The sequence below is a fragment of the Vipera ursinii genome (assembly GCF_947247035.1).
Source record: "Vipera ursinii genome assembly, chromosome: 1".
Lineage (NCBI taxonomy): Eukaryota > Metazoa > Chordata > Lepidosauria > Squamata > Viperidae > Vipera > Vipera ursinii.
Window position 1 is genome coordinate 357,146,072 of NC_139512.1, and position 18,457 is coordinate 357,164,528.

Below are 18,457 nucleotides of genomic sequence, written 5' to 3' on the forward strand. Positions count from 1 at the left end.
CTTATTACATTTTTCTTCTTGTAGAAGTAATTCAAGGCAGCCAACGTGGGTCGTGCTTCTTTCTCCTCCTGTTTGCCTCACAACAACCCTGTGAGGCAGACTGGGCTAACAGAGAGTGATTGGCCCTAAGTCACTTAGCCGGCTTTCATCCCTAAGGCAGGACTAGAACTCACAGCCTCCTGGTGATTGGGCCCAAACTCACCCAGCTGGCTTTTCATATTTAAGGTGGGACTAGAACTCACCGTCTCCCAGTGATTGGCCGAAAGTAACCCAGCCAGCTTTCATGCTTAAGGTGGGACTTGAACTCACCATCTCCTGGTGATTGGCCCAAACTCACTCAGCTAGCTTTCATCCATAAGGCAGGACTAGAACTCACCGCCCCCCGGTGATTGGCCCAAAGTGACCCAGCCAGCTTTCATGCTTAAGGCGGGACTAGAACTCGCCGTCTCCCAGTGGTTGGTCCAAAGTCACTGACAGGGGGCTGGACTAGAAGGCCTCCAAGGTCCCTTCCAGCTCTATTCTATTCTGTTCTGTTCCATTCCATATTTTCTGTTCTATTCTATTCTATTCTATTCTATTCTATTCTATTCTATTCTATTCCATATTTTCTATTCTATTCTATTCTATTCTATTCTATTCTTTTTATTTTTCCTTATTCCATTCCATTCCATTCCATTCTATTCTATTCTATTCTACTCTATTCTATTCTATTATTCTATTCTATTCTATTCTATTCTATTCTATTCTATTCTATTCTATTCTATTCTATTCCATTCTATTGTACTCTATTCTATTCTATTATTCTATTGTATTGTATTGTATTGTATTGTATTGTATTGTATTGTATTCTATTCTATTCTATTCTATTCTATCATTATTCTATTCCATTCCATTCCATTCCATTCCATATTATCTATTCTATTCTATTCTATTATTATTTTTAATTCTATTCTTATTTCTATTCTTAATTCTAATTCTAACGTTCTAAGAATTTCCCAAGCGAGACTCCCTCAATCCTGAAATTTAAACATTTCAAATGTCCGGAAGCGCAAAACCAAAGCAAATGAAGAAAGCGGGCTGTCGGGCATGAAAAAAAAATAAATTGCAATGAAAAAAAAATTGAATGAAGTAGCAGTGGTAGTACCTATTGTACCTGTCGCGCCTTCCATCCTGAGTACTGCCGTGGCTGTAGCTGGTGCACAATTTACTAAAGGAGACCAGTTTGAGGTCCAGTTCGTTTTCCAGCTGCCGGGCCTGCTTCCTTAGATCTGCCGAAAGAGCGGAAAGATAAACGATGCTTCGCTGCCCACTTACCTTATTTGAGCAATCCGGCCTGGTTTGATGGGTTTGGGGTTGGGTTTTTAACATGGTTTTAATTATTGTATATATCGGGCATAATTATTTGTTTTTTTTAACTTTTGTACTTTGTTTTTTAATATTTATTGCCCTGTACACTGCCCTGAGTCCTTCGGGAGAAGGGCGGTATAAAAATTTAATATATATAAATATATAAATATTTGCTTCCTTCCATCCCTGCAACTCTCCAGGTTCACCAACAACTGGGGTTGAAATCCCTTCTGGAAATTCTTTGCTCCTTTTAAGACTTAAATGGACTTCAACTCCCAGAATGCCCCAGCCAGCCTTTGTTTTGCCCCAGTTTACGGATCTTTTTGACTTTTGGTCACAGGGGGATAAGCAAATTGCTGCCCTTGTTAAGTGAATCAGGTGGCTGTTAAGTGAATCAGGTGGCTGTTAAGTGAATCGCGTGGTTGTTAAGTGAATCACGTGGTTGTTAAGTGAATCGGGCTTCCTCCAGTGACTTTGCTTTCGGAAGCCAGCGGTGAAGGTCAGAAAAAGGGGATCGCGTGACCGCGGACGCTGCATTTGTCATATAATACAGACCAGTTGCCGAGTGGCTGAATTTTGATCATGTGACCCTGGGGAGATTGCAACGGTTGTTAAGTGTGAAAAATGGGTCATGGGTCACTTTTCCCAATGCCGTTGTAACTTGGAACAGTCACTAAATGCTATAACTTTATGAAAGTATTATCATCTTTAATACCGGTTTGGAAAAACTCAACGAATCAGACTATAATTGTGTAAATGTATAAATGGCATTATTTCTTCTAAGAATTTTTTATGGATGTATCCCAGGTTATTACCAGGAGTTAAGTTTGACTTGAGGAACTAATGAGATATACTAAACGTGGTAAAATGTGCAAAATGTTTTCCAATGTGCTTGATTGACCCATGGAAGGGATTCTCTTGTGCAAAGAAGTGAACAGCGCTAACGCCACAGTTTTAGGCAGTATCACGTTTCACCATGCCATACAAATTCCACCTGAAGATTGTCTATTCTGACATTCTTGATCAAGATGAACTTTTCAAGTGGCCTGTGAAAATGGAGCTTCTTCAACCACATGGTTCTATGTCTCTGCTGATTTTCCAACTGTGGCCACAGAAGTGAAAGATGACCCAAGATACTGAAAAAATGTCTCAGGGGTCGCCACGAAGGCAGGAGCAGAAGCAACGGATGGAAACTAACCAAGGAGAGAAGCAACCTGGAACTAAGGAGAAACTTCCTAACAGTGAGAACAATTAACCAGCGGAACAACCTGCCTCCAGAAGTTGTGAATGCTCCAACACTGGAAGTTTTTAAGAAGAGACTGGACAGCCATTTGTCTGAAACGGTATAGGGCAGTAATGGCGCACCTATGGCACGTGTGTCTGTGGGCACACGCACCTTGCTGTTTGTCTAAGTTTTCGCAGGAAATAGCCATTTCTCAAGCCCCTTCCTAGCCAAAACAAGCCTCCGGGGAGAGAGCGCTGTTTTCAGCTTTGAATTATATCAAATCTGACACTGGAAACAGACTAACACAGGCATGTCAAACTCGCGATGTCACGTGACGTCACGCGATGTATCGGAACTTTTTCCCATTGCCGAAAATGGGATGGGCGCGGTTTCTCCGTGACGCTCCAGCCCGCGGGCCGGCAGTTTGACACCCCTGGACTAACAGATGACCTGAGTGCTGCATGTGTTGCCTTCAAACTTACAAAGTATGAGCCAAGCTTAGACAAAATACCAGCATGCGTACAACTGCAAAAATCACATTAATAGTTCCAATGCATGCCAAAGGCAAACTTTTACCTTTCAGTAAAAAGTTGTTTGTATCATTGAAAGCTTTGTTATTGTGTTTTTCTTTTAAGACTAAAGATGTTAATGTATGAGTTGTTTTTTTCTAAACTAAAACCTCAGTATTCAGATTAAATTGCCATGTTGGCACTTTGCGATAAAGAAGTAGGGTTGCATTTTGGGCACTCGGTCTCTAAAAGGTTCGCCATCACTGGTATAGGGTTTCCTGCCTGAGCAGGGGGTTGGACTAGAAGACCTCCAAGGTCCCTTCCAACTCTATGATGATGATGATGTAAGTCGAGGACTGTCTGTACTTTTCAAGGGTAGCCCCATGTAGAACACCTTGCAGTAATCTAACAAGGATGAGTGACTGATCAGAGAGCCTCCGTATCCATAAGGTGGAACTGGTATACAACTTTCCATGTTTTGAACCTTTTTCCCAGGTTGAAATCTTTGGGTGTCCTAGTCCAGGGGTCCCCAATCCTCGGTCTGTGGCATGGCAGCAACCGGTCCGCACAAACAAGCATAGCCCCATCCGCTGGATGCAGGCAGCACGCAAAACCACACACTCTCCGGTCTGTGGAATTCAACTGGTACCTGCCTGCTTTGAGATAGAAAGATGCAAATTTAGCTTCACCACTTAGGGGAAAAAAACAAAGGTTCAAGTAGAGGTTAGGCCAGGGGTAGGCAACCTCGGCTCTTTTATGACTCAGGGACTTCAACTCTTAGAATTCCTGAGTCAGCATAGCTGACTCAGGAATTCTGGGAGTTGAAGTCCCTGAGTCATAAAAGAGCCGAGGTTGCCTACCCCTGGGTTAGGCGAAACCTGGCTCAAAAACAGCCACTGTGAGAGACACCTTGGAGTCCAAGTGGACGATCGCTTAACCGTGAGCCAGCCGTGTGCGGCAGCAGCCAAAAAAAGCTAATACAATCCTGGCTTGTATAAACAGAGGCGCAGAATCAAGATCGCGCGAGGTATTAGCACCGCTGTATAAAGCCTTAGTAAGGCCACACCTGGAATACTGCATCCAGTTTTGGTCACATTACAAAAAAGATGCTGAACCTTTGGGGGGGGGGAAAGTGCAAAGAAGAGCAACTCATATGATCCAAGGCCTGGAGACTAAAACATATGAAGAACGGTTGCAGGATTTGGTTTGGCTAGTCTAGGGAAAAGGACGAGGGGAGACATGATAGCAGTCTTCGAGTGTCTCAGGGGCTGCCCCAAAGAAGAGGGAGTCAAGCTGTTCTCCAAAGCCCCTGAAAGCAGGACAAGAAGCAACGGATGGAAACTAACCAAGGAGAGAATCAACCTAGAACTAAGAAGTTTCCTGACAGTTAGAACAATTAACCAGTGGAACAACCTGCCTCCAGAAGCTGTGAATGCTCCAACACTGGAGGTTTTTAAGAAGAGACTGGACAGCCATTTGTCTGAAGTGGTATAGGGTTTCCTGCCTGAGCAGGGGGTTGGACTAGATGACCTCCCAAGGTCCCTTCCAGTTTTATTCTAAGTAAAAAGGCAAGGCTAAAGAAATAATTGTGTGAAAGGCTGGAGAGATATGATTAATTACAGCAGCAGGTTTATTTTTGTTATTTTGCAAATTGGGTATCGTTTCTTAATGTGTAGATTTCTTCCAGCACACTAGAGGATAAGTGAGCTAGTTAAAAGAAAATTTCCATTTTCTCTCCTCTAATGTTACAGCACTCATTGTAGACAGTGACTGTCAACAACTAATACCAGGAAAACTTACAATAAAAGAAATTAATATATAAGAAAGGGAAACAATCCAATCTAAACCGTCCACATATATCTGAAAAGGAAATTTTTGAAAATGAGCAGCAACTGAACAATTAACAGCCAGGAAAATTCTTCAGTATACAGAACATTTTTGTTCTAAAGACATATCTGTGCACCAATGTTGGATTAACACAATGTTTCTCAAACTTGGCAACTTTAAGACGGGTAGACTTCCACTCCCAGAATCCCCCAGCCGGTATGCTTTAAGAGGGGTGGACTTCCACTCCCAGAATCCCCCAGCCGGTATGCTTTAAGAGGGGTGGACTTCCACTCCCAGAATCCACCAGCCGGTATGCTTTAAGAAGGGTGGACTTCCACTCCCAGAATCCCCCAGTCGGTATGCTTTAAGAGGGGTGGGCTTCCACTCCCAGAATTCCCCAGCCGGCATGCTTTAAGAGGGGTGGACTTCAACTCCCAGAATCCCCCAGCCTGCTTTCTTGAAGATGGGGGGGCTTCCACTCCCAGAATCCCCCAGCCATCCTGTTTTAAGAGGGATGGGCACTGCTGACTAGGGAATTCTGGAGAATTGAAGTCCACATACGCTAAAAGTTGCCAAGGTGGAGAAACAAGCCGATTAACGCGACGCATATCTAAGCGGCCCGAATGCCTAGGTGTAAAATCAGCCTCACACTTTGCCACACCGTGCACCCGAATCACTTTTTGGGGGATCTGGGGTGTCGGGAGGAGATCCTCAGATCCTTCAGGATTGCCCTTTGCGCCCCAGATTCCCCTCCCTAGCCCGATTCCTACGGAAATCTAGAGAGGCTCTGCGGCTCCTGCTGAGCCACTGTTCGCCCTTCGTTCTGGCAAGACAAGTTTCGCCAGGCCTGCCTCTCACCAGTACCTTCAGCTGAAAAGAACCTCCATGTCCAGGAGCAGTCTACCTCTGAGCTCCCACTTTTTTTTCCCCCCCACCAGCTCTCTCAGGCTGGGGAGAGGACACCGCTGCTCCCTCGGGCAGCCCCCTCCAGCGCCTCTGGAGACCCCTCCGCAGCCCAGAGACCCTTCCTCCACCCGGGGACCCCTCCCCAGCCCCGAAAAGCCCAGCTGATTTATGCCCTGCCACCACCCTCTCTCCAGCCCCTGCACACACACACACAAACACACACACACCCCGCCACAAGGGTTGGAGGGAGGGGGGCCTTTCTTCAGCCGCTCCCCCCCTCCCCCCCATCCCCAGCCTCTGGGCTCGGCCAGACGCTCTCGAGAGCCCCCTCCCCCCGGCCCTGAGTTCCATCATCCTGAGCCCGCAGAGCGATGACATAACCCATCTCCTTCCGGGGTGTGTGTGTGTGTGTGTGTGTGTGTGTGAATAGGAGGGGAGGGGGGGGATGAAATGTCATTCCCTGCTCCCTGGGGTGGGGGGGATGGGCTGTACTGCACCCCCGCTAACGTGGGGCTGCGGATGATGGGAATTGTAGTCCAGCCACCCTGCAGGCGGGGCGGGCCCCGGACGGTTTGGGGGGTCGGGTGGGGGGATGGGCTGTACTGCACCCCCGCTAACGCGGGGTTGCGGATGATGGGAGTTGTAGTCCAGCCACCCTGCAGGCGGGGTGGGCCCCGGACGGTTTGGGGGGTGGGGTGGGCCGTACTGCACCCCCGCTAACGTGGGGCTGCGGATGATGGGACTTGTAGTCCAGCCACCCTGCAGGCGGGGCGGGCCCCGGACGGTTTGGGGGGCGGGGTGGGGTGGGGGGATGGGCCGTACTGCACCCCCGCTAAACGCGGGGTTGCGGATGATGGGAGTTGTAGTCCAGCCCCCCTGCAGGCGGGGCGGGCCCCGGACGGTTTGGCCTGTCGGCTGCCAGTCCTCGAGAGGGAGGGGCGGGTTAGGGGGGTCAAAGCGGGCGCCTTCCCGGACGCCCCTTCCGTGGAGGGTCGCCCCCTCCCGCCCCTCCCCCCCCGCACTCACCCTCCCAGTAGCTGCTGCTGCTGCCCGCCGCCGCCATCTTTGTTGACCAACGTCAGCCCTCCTCGACGCAAGCCGGCGGCGCGCTCAGCCACAGAGCCGGCCGGCCAGAGCGCCCCCCCGCCTTCACTTCCGACCATAGAGCGCCCGCGCCCTGGAGTCCGCTAGCTAGAAGGAAGGTTGTGAGGGCTAAAAAAAACCCAAACACAATTAAAACCATAGAATTGAGGAAGCGAGGCGCAGACCGTCCATCTCGCCGCCGCACTGCTCCCTGTCGCCTGTAGACCGTAAGGTCCTCCGAGTTCGATTTCTTTTTTTTTTTTTTTAGCTTTGGGATGAATAATCCTAAGAAAGTCTGCGGGGCGCGTCTGTTACACGTGTGGACGTGGGGAAGGTTCGCATGCGCGTGCTTAATGCAAGCGAAGGGCGTGGAGGTGGGGCTGGACGCCGCTTTAGCCCTCCTAGGTGGCCTTCGATGCTTTTGCTGCGTTCTTTGCGCTGATTGTTATTTAAGAATAGCTGATATAAATGATACGGATTCTTTTTTTTCCCCCGTTGTAAAATGAAAAGGGGGCGGGGCGTTCCTATGCTGAGGCGGAGGGGCTTAACTGGGAAAAGGTATTAATTAATTCGTGTATTTATTATTATCTCAACCGGCTTAATCTTTTTATGCTATCCTTTTATTGTGAGCCGCTCAGAGTAGGAGGAGCAAGATGGACAGCGAATAAAGTTAATAAATGATTATATAGGTAAGAGGGCTAGATATAAACTCAGATAAATAGAAAGATGGTAGCATAGGTGGAGATGGAGAGGTAGGTAGGTAGGTAGACAGACTAAATCATATCTATTATGTGGGTATAATTGTTTCTGTATATGTGAGGTAGATAGATAGATAGATAGATAGATAGATAGATAGATAGATAGATAGATAGATAGATAGATAGATAGATAGATAGATTTTATTTATTTATTTTAATTCCATTTATATCCCGCCCTTCTCCGAAGACTCAGGGCGGCTTACAAGCTTAGCAGTAGATAGATAGATAGATAGATAGATAGATAGAGAGAGAGAGTGAGTGAGTGAGTGAGTGAGTGAGTGAGTGAGTGAGTGAGTGAGTGAGTTGTGGGATTCAGCTGGTTCACATCACTTCGGCAGAACTGGTGGCTAATTTTTTGTTGCCCAGGCCTAGAATGGACTTCCAGAAGTGGCATACTTACAGAGAACTGGTTGTTCACCTATTTGAATCCCACCACTGCATGCATGCATGCATACACACACACACACACGTACATACATACATACATACATACATAGAAATGAGAGAGAGAGAGAGAGAGAGAGAGAGAGAGAGATGGATGGATGGATGTAGGTAGCTAGGTGAGATAGGTAGATGATAGGATAGATAGATATAGACAGATACAGAGATATAACATCAGATAAACAGATGATGGATAGATAGATGGATGATGGACGGACGGACGGACGCTATCAGCTGTCCAGATTAGCAGGAGTGAGATGGACAGCGAATAAATTGAATAAACAAATAATTACATAAGTAAGATGGACGGATAGATGGATGGATATATAAGATAAATAGAAAGATGGAGGTGGAGATAGATAAGATAGACAGATGGATAATAGGGACAGAGACAGACAGACAGATATAAAATCAGATAGATAGATGATGGATGGATGTCTTTTAACACTGTTCACTGCCCAGAATCAATTTGTGGCGAGATGGGCAGCGAACAAAACAAGTAAATGTAAATAAACCTTTGTGCAATGGCTGAAGTCTCTCCCTTCTCAAGCCCACTTCTTCCGATTAACAGCTTGCCTTCAACTCCCCTCTGGGACAAACATCCCAGGATACTTATAGAAGGCTTCAGCAGTGCTAGAGCTGTTGTTGCATGTTTGTGCAAGGGAAGACTCAACCGCTGTGATTATCTCCCTTGGCAACCAGCATCAAGGGAAGAGCCAAGATGTGTTTTCCACCTTGGTCTAGGTAGGCAGAAGCTAACCTGGTAATTGACTTGATTTGATGCTGGCCAATTAATTTAAACTAGGTAATAGCATCTGTCCTAGAAAGAAATGGGGTTTGTGGAGTGGTGGTGGTCGTGGAGGAGGAGGAGGAAAGAGACTGTGGGGTCCTTGGTGCTCTCCGAACTTGGTTGTTTTCTTGCAGATGTTTCATTAGTTAACTAGGTAACATCATCAGTGCTACAAGGGAGTGGGGGTTTATGGAGAAGGACTGGGGGGGTCCTTGGTGCTCTCCGAGCTTGGTTGTTTTCTTGTAGACATTTCATGATCCAGCCAGGTAACATCCTCAGGGCTGGAAGGCATTGGATGGGGTCCTTGCTTCCTTTGCAGAGGGTTGAACACACCTAGAATGTTGTGTCCAGATCTGAGCAAACTGAAGCATGAAATAAAAGAGTTGGTGATGTTGGGTATGATTAGTCTGGAGCAGGGGTAGGCAACCTTGGCTCTTTTATAACCGGTGGACTCCAACTCCCAGAATTCCTGAGACAGCATGGGGAAACTATGGGCCCCTTCATGACTTGTGGACTTCAACTCCCAGAATTCTTGAGACAGCATGGGGGAACGATGGCCCCGTCATGACTTGTGGACACCGAGTCCCAGAATTCCTGAGCCAGCATGGGGGAACTATGCTACTTCATGACTTGTGGACTTCAACTCCCAGAATTCCTGAGCCAACATGGGGGAAATGTGGACCCCTTCATGATTGGTGGACTTCAACTCCCAGAATTCCTGAGACAGCATGGGGGAACTATGGCCCCTTCATGACTTGTGCACTTCAACTCCCAGAATTCCTGAGCCAGCATGGGGGAACGATGGCCCCGTCATGACTTGTGGACACCGAGTCCCAGAATTCCTGAGCCAGCATGGGGGAACTATGCTACTTCATGACTTGTGGACTTCAACTCCCAGAATTCCTGAGCCAACATGGGGGAAATGTGCCCCCCTTCATGACTTGTGGACTTCAACTCCCAGAATTCCTGAGCCAGCATGGGGGATGTCAATGCTGCAAACACTGACATATTTTTGCACTGACAATATAAGAGACAGCCTGTTACTTTAATTCCTTCGCTTTGGGGGGGAAATGTCAGCTGGACGTTTTGAGAAGAAAAGCCCCTGTTCAGAATGGGAAGTGAAACTTCATATGTAAAATTAATTGGATACTGTGATTTATGTGTAGATAAGGGTGGGGATTGTGTGTATTACAATGGGTTTGGGGGGAGATTTCAGATTCTGGCATCCCTGTTCGTTTCATTATTAAGACTTTTTAGATAAACAATGCCTGCATTTTGTTTGAACTGTCTCATTTATCGTAACCATGACTTGGCCCTTTTATTTATTTTATTTTTTTTAAATTCCATTTATATCCCGCCCTTCTCCGAAGATTCAGGGCGGCTTACAAGCTTAGCAGTAGCCTTCATTCTACGTATATGCCTGCTTATTAGGGCTTTCACACACACCCCAAGCGGCATTATTACAAAGTCAGCTTAATTGCCCCCAACAATCTGGGTCCTCATTTGACCTACCTCGGAAGGATGGAAGGCTGAGTCAACCTTGAGCCTGGTGGGACTCGAACCTGCACTAATTGCAGGCAGCTGGTGTTACTTACTTTTATGACTTGTGGACTTCATCTTCCAGAATTCCTGAGCCAGCATGGAGAACTATGGCCCCCTTTATGACTCGTAGACTTCCAACTCCCAGAACTCCTGAGCCAGCCATAAAAGAGCCAAGGTTGCCTACCACTGATGTGGACATATAAAGACTAGAGGGAGACCAGGTAGTATAACCATGGTTTTTCCCACATGGACGAGGGTTCCTCCTATGCAAGTTTTTGGCTTTAACATCACTCTGCTTAATGAAGCATTGCATTTTTTTTCATTGTCATGCTAGTGTCTGTATATATATATATATATATTTCAGAATCTTACTTCTGACAGCCACTGCTTGCAGCCAACGGTTAGTGCTACAGGTCGGCCTTGACTTATGACTGACAGCTTAGCACAGTTTCAAAGTTCTGTCGCGTCCCCACCCAAAGGTACTTACAACCCAGATTCAAAGTTCTGATGGCCACTTTCCCCCCCCACATACACACATATATGCCCACATTTTAAGCGCTTGGCAATCAGCCTGCTTTTACAGTCGTATCTCGTGGTCACGATTTACATTTCCGCCCCCAAAACTGGCATTTACTTCTGGTTTCTGACCTAAAAAAACCCCCAAACTCCCGTAGTACAGAGTTTGCTTAACCATTATCAATAATTCACTTGTTGCAAAATCGGGTATGGTCACATGAATGACCCACTTGATAGCCCCATAAATGTAGGCTTAATTACAGTCATAAGTCAAGGACTAGCTGTAGAATGGATTGGTTGCATTTACGTGAGATGACCACAGCTAATCCTTGACTTATAACCATTAATTTAGTGACTGTTCAAAGTTACAAACGGCACTGAACAAAGTGACTTTGGACCATTTTCATACATGTGACCGTTGCAGCATTCCCATGGTCACATGATCGAAACACACACGCTTGGCAACTGACTCATATTTATGACGGTCGCAGGGTCCCGTGATCCCCTTTTGCGACCTTGTGACTGGCAAAGTCAATGGGTTAGACCAGATTCGCTTAATGACCGTGTGACAAGCTTAACAACCGCAAACGATTCACTATAACATCTGTGTCAAGGTCGGTCGCCAGGTTGGAGCAAAACCCACTCAGCGACTGCCTCACGTAGCAATAGAATCTCTGGGGCTCAATTGTGTCCGTAAACCGAGGACTACGGTACGTGCAGTTATTCCAGGCTGGGTCTCTTTTACGGGCAGAGGGGAAAAACGGCGACGTGCCTCTCTCCGGAGTTGCTTTCAGACAAATTGCCAAAAAGGTAGAAAAACCAGCAAGAAATTATATACACCCTATGGCAGGGGTAGGCAACCTCGGCTCTTTTATGACTCATGGACTTCAACTCCCAGAATTCCTGAGCCAGCCAAGCTGGCTCAGGAATTCTGGGAGTTGAAGTCCATGAGTCATAAAAGAGCCGAGGTTGCCTACCCCTGCCCTATGGGATGTAGCGGATGAAGCAAATGAAAGCGCAGAGAAGAGAAACCAGAAAAGACTCTTTATACAGATTAGAGCTTAGCGTACATTTTAATCGATTTCCACACCTGCAGAAGTCTTTTGCGTGATGCACAGACCTTCAAGTTGTCAGTGACAGTAATTGGTTTGCATTCCTAAGGTCAAGCCCTTCCTTTCCACATTTACTTCTGAAGGCACGGTAGACGGACACCCACCCACCCAAAAAAAATCAAAATCAAAATGGCGGCAAACATACACAGGTAGCTACAACTTGTTTTTCTATGCCACAAGAGGCCGAGGTTGCCTCTCAGGGTTATACAAAAAAGGGCAGCCACCCTGTTTTCATTAGGGGGGGGGAAATGTGTAAATTACTACCCAGATAAGATGCAGCCACCTGTGAACCCGCCGGCAAGGCTTCCAAGTTTTGTTTCTGTCTAGATTTGAACAAGATGAAAGGATACCGTTGGCTGGTCCTCAACGCACCGGTTATTGCTGGCAAATTTAGTCCAGTGATTCTGAACTGCCTTTTTAAAAAAAATAAAAAAAAAATTTGAACCAGGTTATGAAGAGGATAAAAGGCCATTGCAATATAGATTAAAGCAGGGGGCCTTCCAACTTGGCCCTTTTATGACTTGTGGACTTCAACTCTCAGAATTGCTGAGGAATTCTGGAAGCTGAAGTCCACAAGCCATAAAAGGGCCAAGTTGGAAGACCCCTGGATTTAAAAAAAAAAACACCCTATCCCACCTCCTCCCAAATAGCAATTTAGGGATTTAAAGCCAGTTTCTATCCATGCTTCATTTCAAAGAAAGTTCTTAACAGGTAATTGGGCGAGAAGCAGCAGAGCTGAATTAAAGCAGAACGCAAGCGGGATAACATCGCTTGAGCCTGATGGCCATCGACTGGCGTGGATGTACCGGGATAATTAATAATAATGCCAATAGACTTGAGGCACTTGGTTTAGTACTGCATACTTTCCAGCAGATGGGAGGGACTAAAATATACTGATCAGCTGAAATTATTTTGAAGGGAAGTCCCACAATTTGTCCTACTTCGTCGAGTGTTCCAACAATGTGGCCTAAGCTTTTAGCATCTTGATACCTAAAATGTATTTATCCGTCAATGAATTTCCTGGGAATGATGAGCAGAATCCAACAGTGTTATAAGTGCCCCAGTTTTAAAGTGGGTTTGACATTTCAAATCTCTTCCGAGAAAACCTTATTAAATAGAAGTGTCAGGAGAAGCCATCAAAACACGTTTTGAAGAGATGAGAATTTTTGAGGAGGCTGAGGTTAAACTTTGGGGTAGTAACAAGAATCTACATTCCATCTAGATCCACTTCCAGTTCTTTGGAGTTGCAGATAATGTTTTCACCCATATCCTCATCCCACCTGCTACCCTATCAAGGAATAGTGGAATTTAAACCCCCCCCCACACACAATAGGTAAATAGGAAAACGATCTTGTTTAAAGGTGGACTACGACAGCTTCTCTTCTCAAACATTTCAGCCCCTCTTTTAACATTTCACACCAAAGTGCTACCAGAATAAAAGGCCAAACTTATGCAACGTAGATTGTGAGGAACAAGTAACCGCCGTGCTGCCTTCCTTCCAGGATAGACCCACTTAGATAGTCGGGGCCTAGTTCCAAAATGGAATCCGAGAACAGCCTACTGTAATTCCACACAAAATTCAAGTCTTTTGACAGAAAGGCAGAGACTGCAGTTAAGAGACTTAATGTTGAAAAAGGGAAGGAAAAAAACAACAAAACGAGGCCTTTTCCTGAAAAAAGGCGGACTTTTTTCTTAGGGAAAGTTGTTTTCTAGATTGCGGCTCCTGTCGAAGCAAACCGGGAACTGTGTGGATGCTCCCGCGGGCTCCAAAAAATAAATTACAGGACGACGTTTGGCACCCAAGCTGCAATTTCAAAATCCAATTAGTGTTAGGCTTCTCCGGAGTTATGGAAACGCACCTCCCTCTGCTATTCTATATTCTCAAAGAAAAGCAGGCAGAAACTGCGGTTTGGGGGGGGGGGGAGAAAAATCTGCAACTTGCAAACCTCAACTGGAGAGGGAGATAATCCCCGTATCTCAAGACGTATCTAAAGGTAGCGTCTGCCCAGAAAGACCTAAGCAGAAGGAATTTTACTCCCCGTAATTAAGAGGGTAGGTTTTTGTCGCTTTTGAGTTCGAAACCAACTCAGGAAAGGATTCCAGGCAGGCAGGCAGGAAGGAAGGAAGGGAGAAAAAAAAAGTTCCAACTGTCCATAGGCTGCAGTGGATCAGCAGCTTGGGCTGCTGCTTCCACGCCGCCCCCAAGTAGCATTTAGAATGGTTTAAAGCAAAACTTTTCAAAGTACTAGAAAAGCCAGCAGCTCCGTGGCAGCTTCCGTGGTCAGAGTGTCCATTTGGCCCAAAGGGGGTCCACGCTTCCGATTCCGAATGGAAAAACGGCCAGCAATCCAGGACGCGGCTTCTCCTTGTGCGTTAAGCAGAAATTTGGCCTGGACCGAGAACGGAGGTTTTGGAAGGTCGCGCGTTCCGTGTCCGCCGGCTGGGAACGATGCTCCGTGTCGGGGAAACGTCGTCTCCGCAGGGGAAAACTCCCTGCCACGAGCGAAGATCAGTGTTTGCTGGAGTAAACTGTTTCCTCCTCGGTGTCCGTTTCGTCCTGGAATTCGTGACTCAGGAGCGACTTCTTGGAGCCGGTGGACATCATGCGGATCTCGTCCTCGTAGTCGTCGTGGTGCTGCCGTAGGCGGTGGAAGCCGTCCTTGTGCCGGTTGGACTTGATGGAGCACACGCACCAGATGATGCAGGCGGTGAGGATCACGGCCGACATGGTCGCACCTGAGCGAAGGCAAGGGGAAAATTAAAAGGCAGAGACCATCGTTAGCTGCAGGCGAGGCGCACGAGGTTACACACTCTTGCCTGTAATTACCTGAGTAGACCTCAAGAAAGATACTCCGTTCTGGAGAGGACAGTAGAACATAGAACAGAACACGGACTAACAGAGTTGGAAGGGACCTTGGAGGTCTTCTAGTCCAGCCACCTGCTCAAGCAGGAGAACCTACCATCTCAGACAAGTGACTGTCCAGTCTCTTAAAAACCTCCAGTGATGGAGCACCCATGATGTCTGGTGGCCAGCTGTTCCACTGGTTAATTCTCCTCCCTGTCAGGAAGTTTCTCCTTAATTCCAGGTTGCTTCCCTCTTTGATCAGTTTCCAACCATTGTTTCTCGTCCTTCCCTCTGGTGCTTTGGTGAATAACGTGACCCCCTTTGTCTTGTGGCATCCTCAAGTACTGGAATATTGCTATCACGTGTCCCCTATTTCTTCGGACTAGCCCACAGGTCTGCAACCCGCGGCTCCGGAGCCACATGCGGCTCTTTCAGCCGTTTCTTGCGGCTCCCAGTCCTCTGCCATGTGCAGTCCAAAAAAAAAGTGGGACTAAAAAAGTTCAACCAATCAATTCAAATATGCAGGGTAGGTGCATATCTCGCCTTGGCTCCACTCTTTAGTCAAACCCTGTTCTGCGCATGTATGCGCATGTGCACACATTTTTTTGCAGCTCCCAGTTTTTCCTTTTGTGAGGGAACCGGTTCCGAGTGGCTCTTTCACTGTTTCAGGTTGCTGACCCCTGGACTAGCCAAACCCATTTCCTGCAATTTTAAGGGATTGTCCACTAGGGCTCTGAGATCCCTCTCATAGTTACTACTATATTGAGCAAGGTACCACCTATGCTGTACCTGTCCATTTGGTTTTTCTTAGCTAAGTGTAAAACCTTATTTTTTCTCTACAATGAATTTCATTTTGTAATTTTTTCCTTTCTAAAGACCTCTCACATCTACCAATACGTGTAGACCAATTTAGCAGAATCACAGAATTGGAAGGCAACGCAGTATAGAATTCTCATGTTATTGTGATATGGTATGGAAGGGGCGTTTGATATAGCAACCATTAAATATAAAGCTGTCTATGCAAGCCAGGAATGAAACCATCACATTGGCCTGCCCCACCCATATGTTGCAGAATCCGTCAGTTAAAGAATTAAAGGGTTTAATTAAAACTAAAGAATTAAAGAACTCTTGACTGGTGGGGCCTTCTCTGCTGTAGCCCCCACCCTTGTTTCTCTCCCCGGATGTCAGTCAGACCCCCACATTCTCCTGGCCTTCTGTAAAGGTGTGAAAACACGGCTCTGAACCTTTACTTGGGGCCCATATAGGAGCACGGAGCTGTGGGGCTGGCTAGTGCCCTGGATGGTCCTGCCTTCACATTTTTAACGAATTTTAACAGTGTTTAATCATCCTTGCCTCCTTCCTCTGAGGAAGGTTCAAAAATGAGAAAAATAAACAAGTAAAAGGAATGCTGGATTAGTAGAAACTCATCAAGGAGAGAAGCAACCTGGAACTAAGGAGAAACTTCCTGACAGTTAGAACAATTAACCTGTGGAACTCCTTGCCTCCAGAAGCGGTGAATGCTCCAACACTGGTGGACGTTTTTAAGAAGAGACTGGACATGTGGTGGCGAATCTATGGCATGCATGCCACAGGTGGCACACAGAGCCCTCTCTGTGGGCACGTGCGCCGTCGCCCCAGTCCTAGACCTCCAGCTGGGTTTCATAAAACCTTTTCGATTTAGGCCTCCGCCGCTGTGTGGGGAAAAAAAAAGGTCCAATCAATTTAAACTTCTCGCGGGGAAAAAAAGATCTTGCAAAGTTGGCATTGATTGAACTTTTTAGTCCCACCCAGTCTGCCGTTACCACCACAGCCACGCCCACCAAGTTTGGGCACTCGGTCTTTAAAAGGTTCGCCATCACTGTCTGAGCAGGGGGTGGACTAGAAGACCTCCGAAGTCCCTTCCAACTCTGTCCATTCCATTCCAATCCACTCCACATGCTATATTCCATTCCATTCTATTCTATATTCCATCCCACTCCATAGGCAGCAAGCCAAAGGAGAATGATTAAACGGCCAGAGTGGTGAAAAGTGGCATATTTGCCTCCATTCAGACAGAAACAATCTTTCTCACACACACACACACCCCAGAAAACAGTACGAGGTTCTACCTGCTACTGTAACCACCAACTCTCTTGGAAGACCAAAGATCTTGTTGTCTACGTCAAACTGTATGCGCAGGAAGCTGGCCATGTCATGACGAACCAAGACCTGAAAAGATAAAAGCGCCCGTTTCAACAAATCACGTGGATGTGCTCAGCGCATTCAAGGAATCACGCTACACACAAGCAAATCAGGATCAGGATCAGTCTAGTCCAGGGCTTTTCAACCAGTGGTACGGGTACCACCTGTGGTTCATTGGCACCTGGCACTTGTTGTACGCGACCATCCTAGGAAAGTGGTAGCGGGGGAGGGGAATGAGCCGAACTGGTGGCAGCACCACCCAAGCCTGAGCGAGAGACGGCTGGAGCTGCAGGGCTATCGGGGCTCAGCGGAAGCGCCAGGATCCAGCTGGAGCTCGGCACCGATCCTGGCGCTTCTGCTGAGCCCAGAAGAAGCGCCGATCAGCTGGATGTTGCAGCATCTCCAGGGTCTCGTGATGTACACTCAGATGCTTGGCAACTGAAGTGAACTAAGCAAACTGTTGTAAGTCGAGGACTACCTGTACTTCGTCATTTTTTTTCCTTTTTTTTTTTTTTGGTCATCAAGTTTTTGACCCCTTGCTAGGCGACCGGTGGTCCTCGGATGTTGCCATATCCTAAAAATGGTACAATGGGTGAAAAAGTTGAAACGCCCTGTACTAGACTTAAGCCTCTAAGTAAAAACTATCCTTGGCTCCGTTTGTTGAGAAAGGTATAATTTTCCTGGAGGCCAAGTGTGACGCGGCAGTGAAAAGACAGAACTGAGATTCATGTACCTAAGTTCTACTTTTCCCCCGCCCGTATCTGCCTCTCGCTTCCCACCAATCACGTTCCTGCAAGGTGTTTCTATAAGTCTTAGCCCAGGTTGGTATGCGGCTCCCTGCTTCTCCCAGGTGGGTGACCATGAAGCAGCGTCTTGAGGCGGCTTCTACTTCCGATTTCCCCCCAAGCAAAACTTTCCCCTCATCCCCCCTCCCAACAGGCCGTGGCAGAGGGTCACCGCGGGGTTGCCAGGCCCAAGTGGGCATCAGGTGGCAGCTGACAGAAGGCAACGATGCTTCCTTGGCCAATAGTTCAGATCCAGATTCCATCCATCCATCTATCTCACATATATTTATTTATTTTTATTTTTTATTACATTTATATCCCGCCCTTCTCCGAAGACTCAGGGCGGCTTACAAGCTTAGCAGTATATACAGAAACAATTGCACCCACATAATGATATGGTTCTCTTTCTCTTTTTCTTCCTCTTTTTTCTTGCTTTTTTTGTGTGTGTCTTATCTATCTCACACATAAACAATTGCACCCACATAGAAGTTATGGTTCTATCTATCTATCTATCTATCTATCTATCTATCTATCTATCTATCTATCTATCTATCTATCTATCTCACATACAGAAACAATTGCACCCACAT

At 46.8% G+C, this 18,457-nt stretch overlaps 3 protein-coding genes across 5 annotated transcripts in view; 1 reads left to right on the plus strand and 2 right to left on the minus strand.

Moving 5' to 3' along the window:
• GOSR1 (golgi SNAP receptor complex member 1) overlaps positions 1-6,985 on the minus strand; it is a 45,525-nt gene extending 38,540 nt beyond the window's left edge. For 2 of the 3 annotated variants that reach the window (XM_083379869.1, XM_083379870.1), the window contains exon 1: positions 1,145-1,919. In XM_083379869.1, the coding sequence (XP_083235995.1) occupies positions 1,145-1,368 (224 nt within the window). In that variant the 5' untranslated portion in view covers positions 1,369-1,919. Of the gene's footprint in view, positions 1-1,144; positions 1,920-6,840 lie in introns of those variants that run through there. The other variant, XM_083379871.1, reaches the window with a different exon arrangement.
• The window catches only part of SSH2 (slingshot protein phosphatase 2), a 471,054-nt gene that overhangs the window by 96,257 nt on the left and 356,340 nt on the right, over positions 1-18,457 (plus strand). The window lies entirely within an intron of this gene.
• The window catches only part of CPD (carboxypeptidase D), a 58,854-nt gene continuing 52,395 nt past the window's right edge, over positions 11,999-18,457 (minus strand). The window contains exons 20-21 of the mRNA XM_083379663.1: positions 17,010-17,109; positions 11,999-14,792 (exon numbers count right to left, since the gene is read on the minus strand). Of these exons, the coding sequence (XP_083235789.1) occupies positions 14,566-14,792; positions 17,010-17,109 (327 nt within the window). The 3' untranslated portion in view covers positions 11,999-14,565. The remainder of the gene's footprint in view (positions 14,793-17,009; positions 17,110-18,457) is intronic.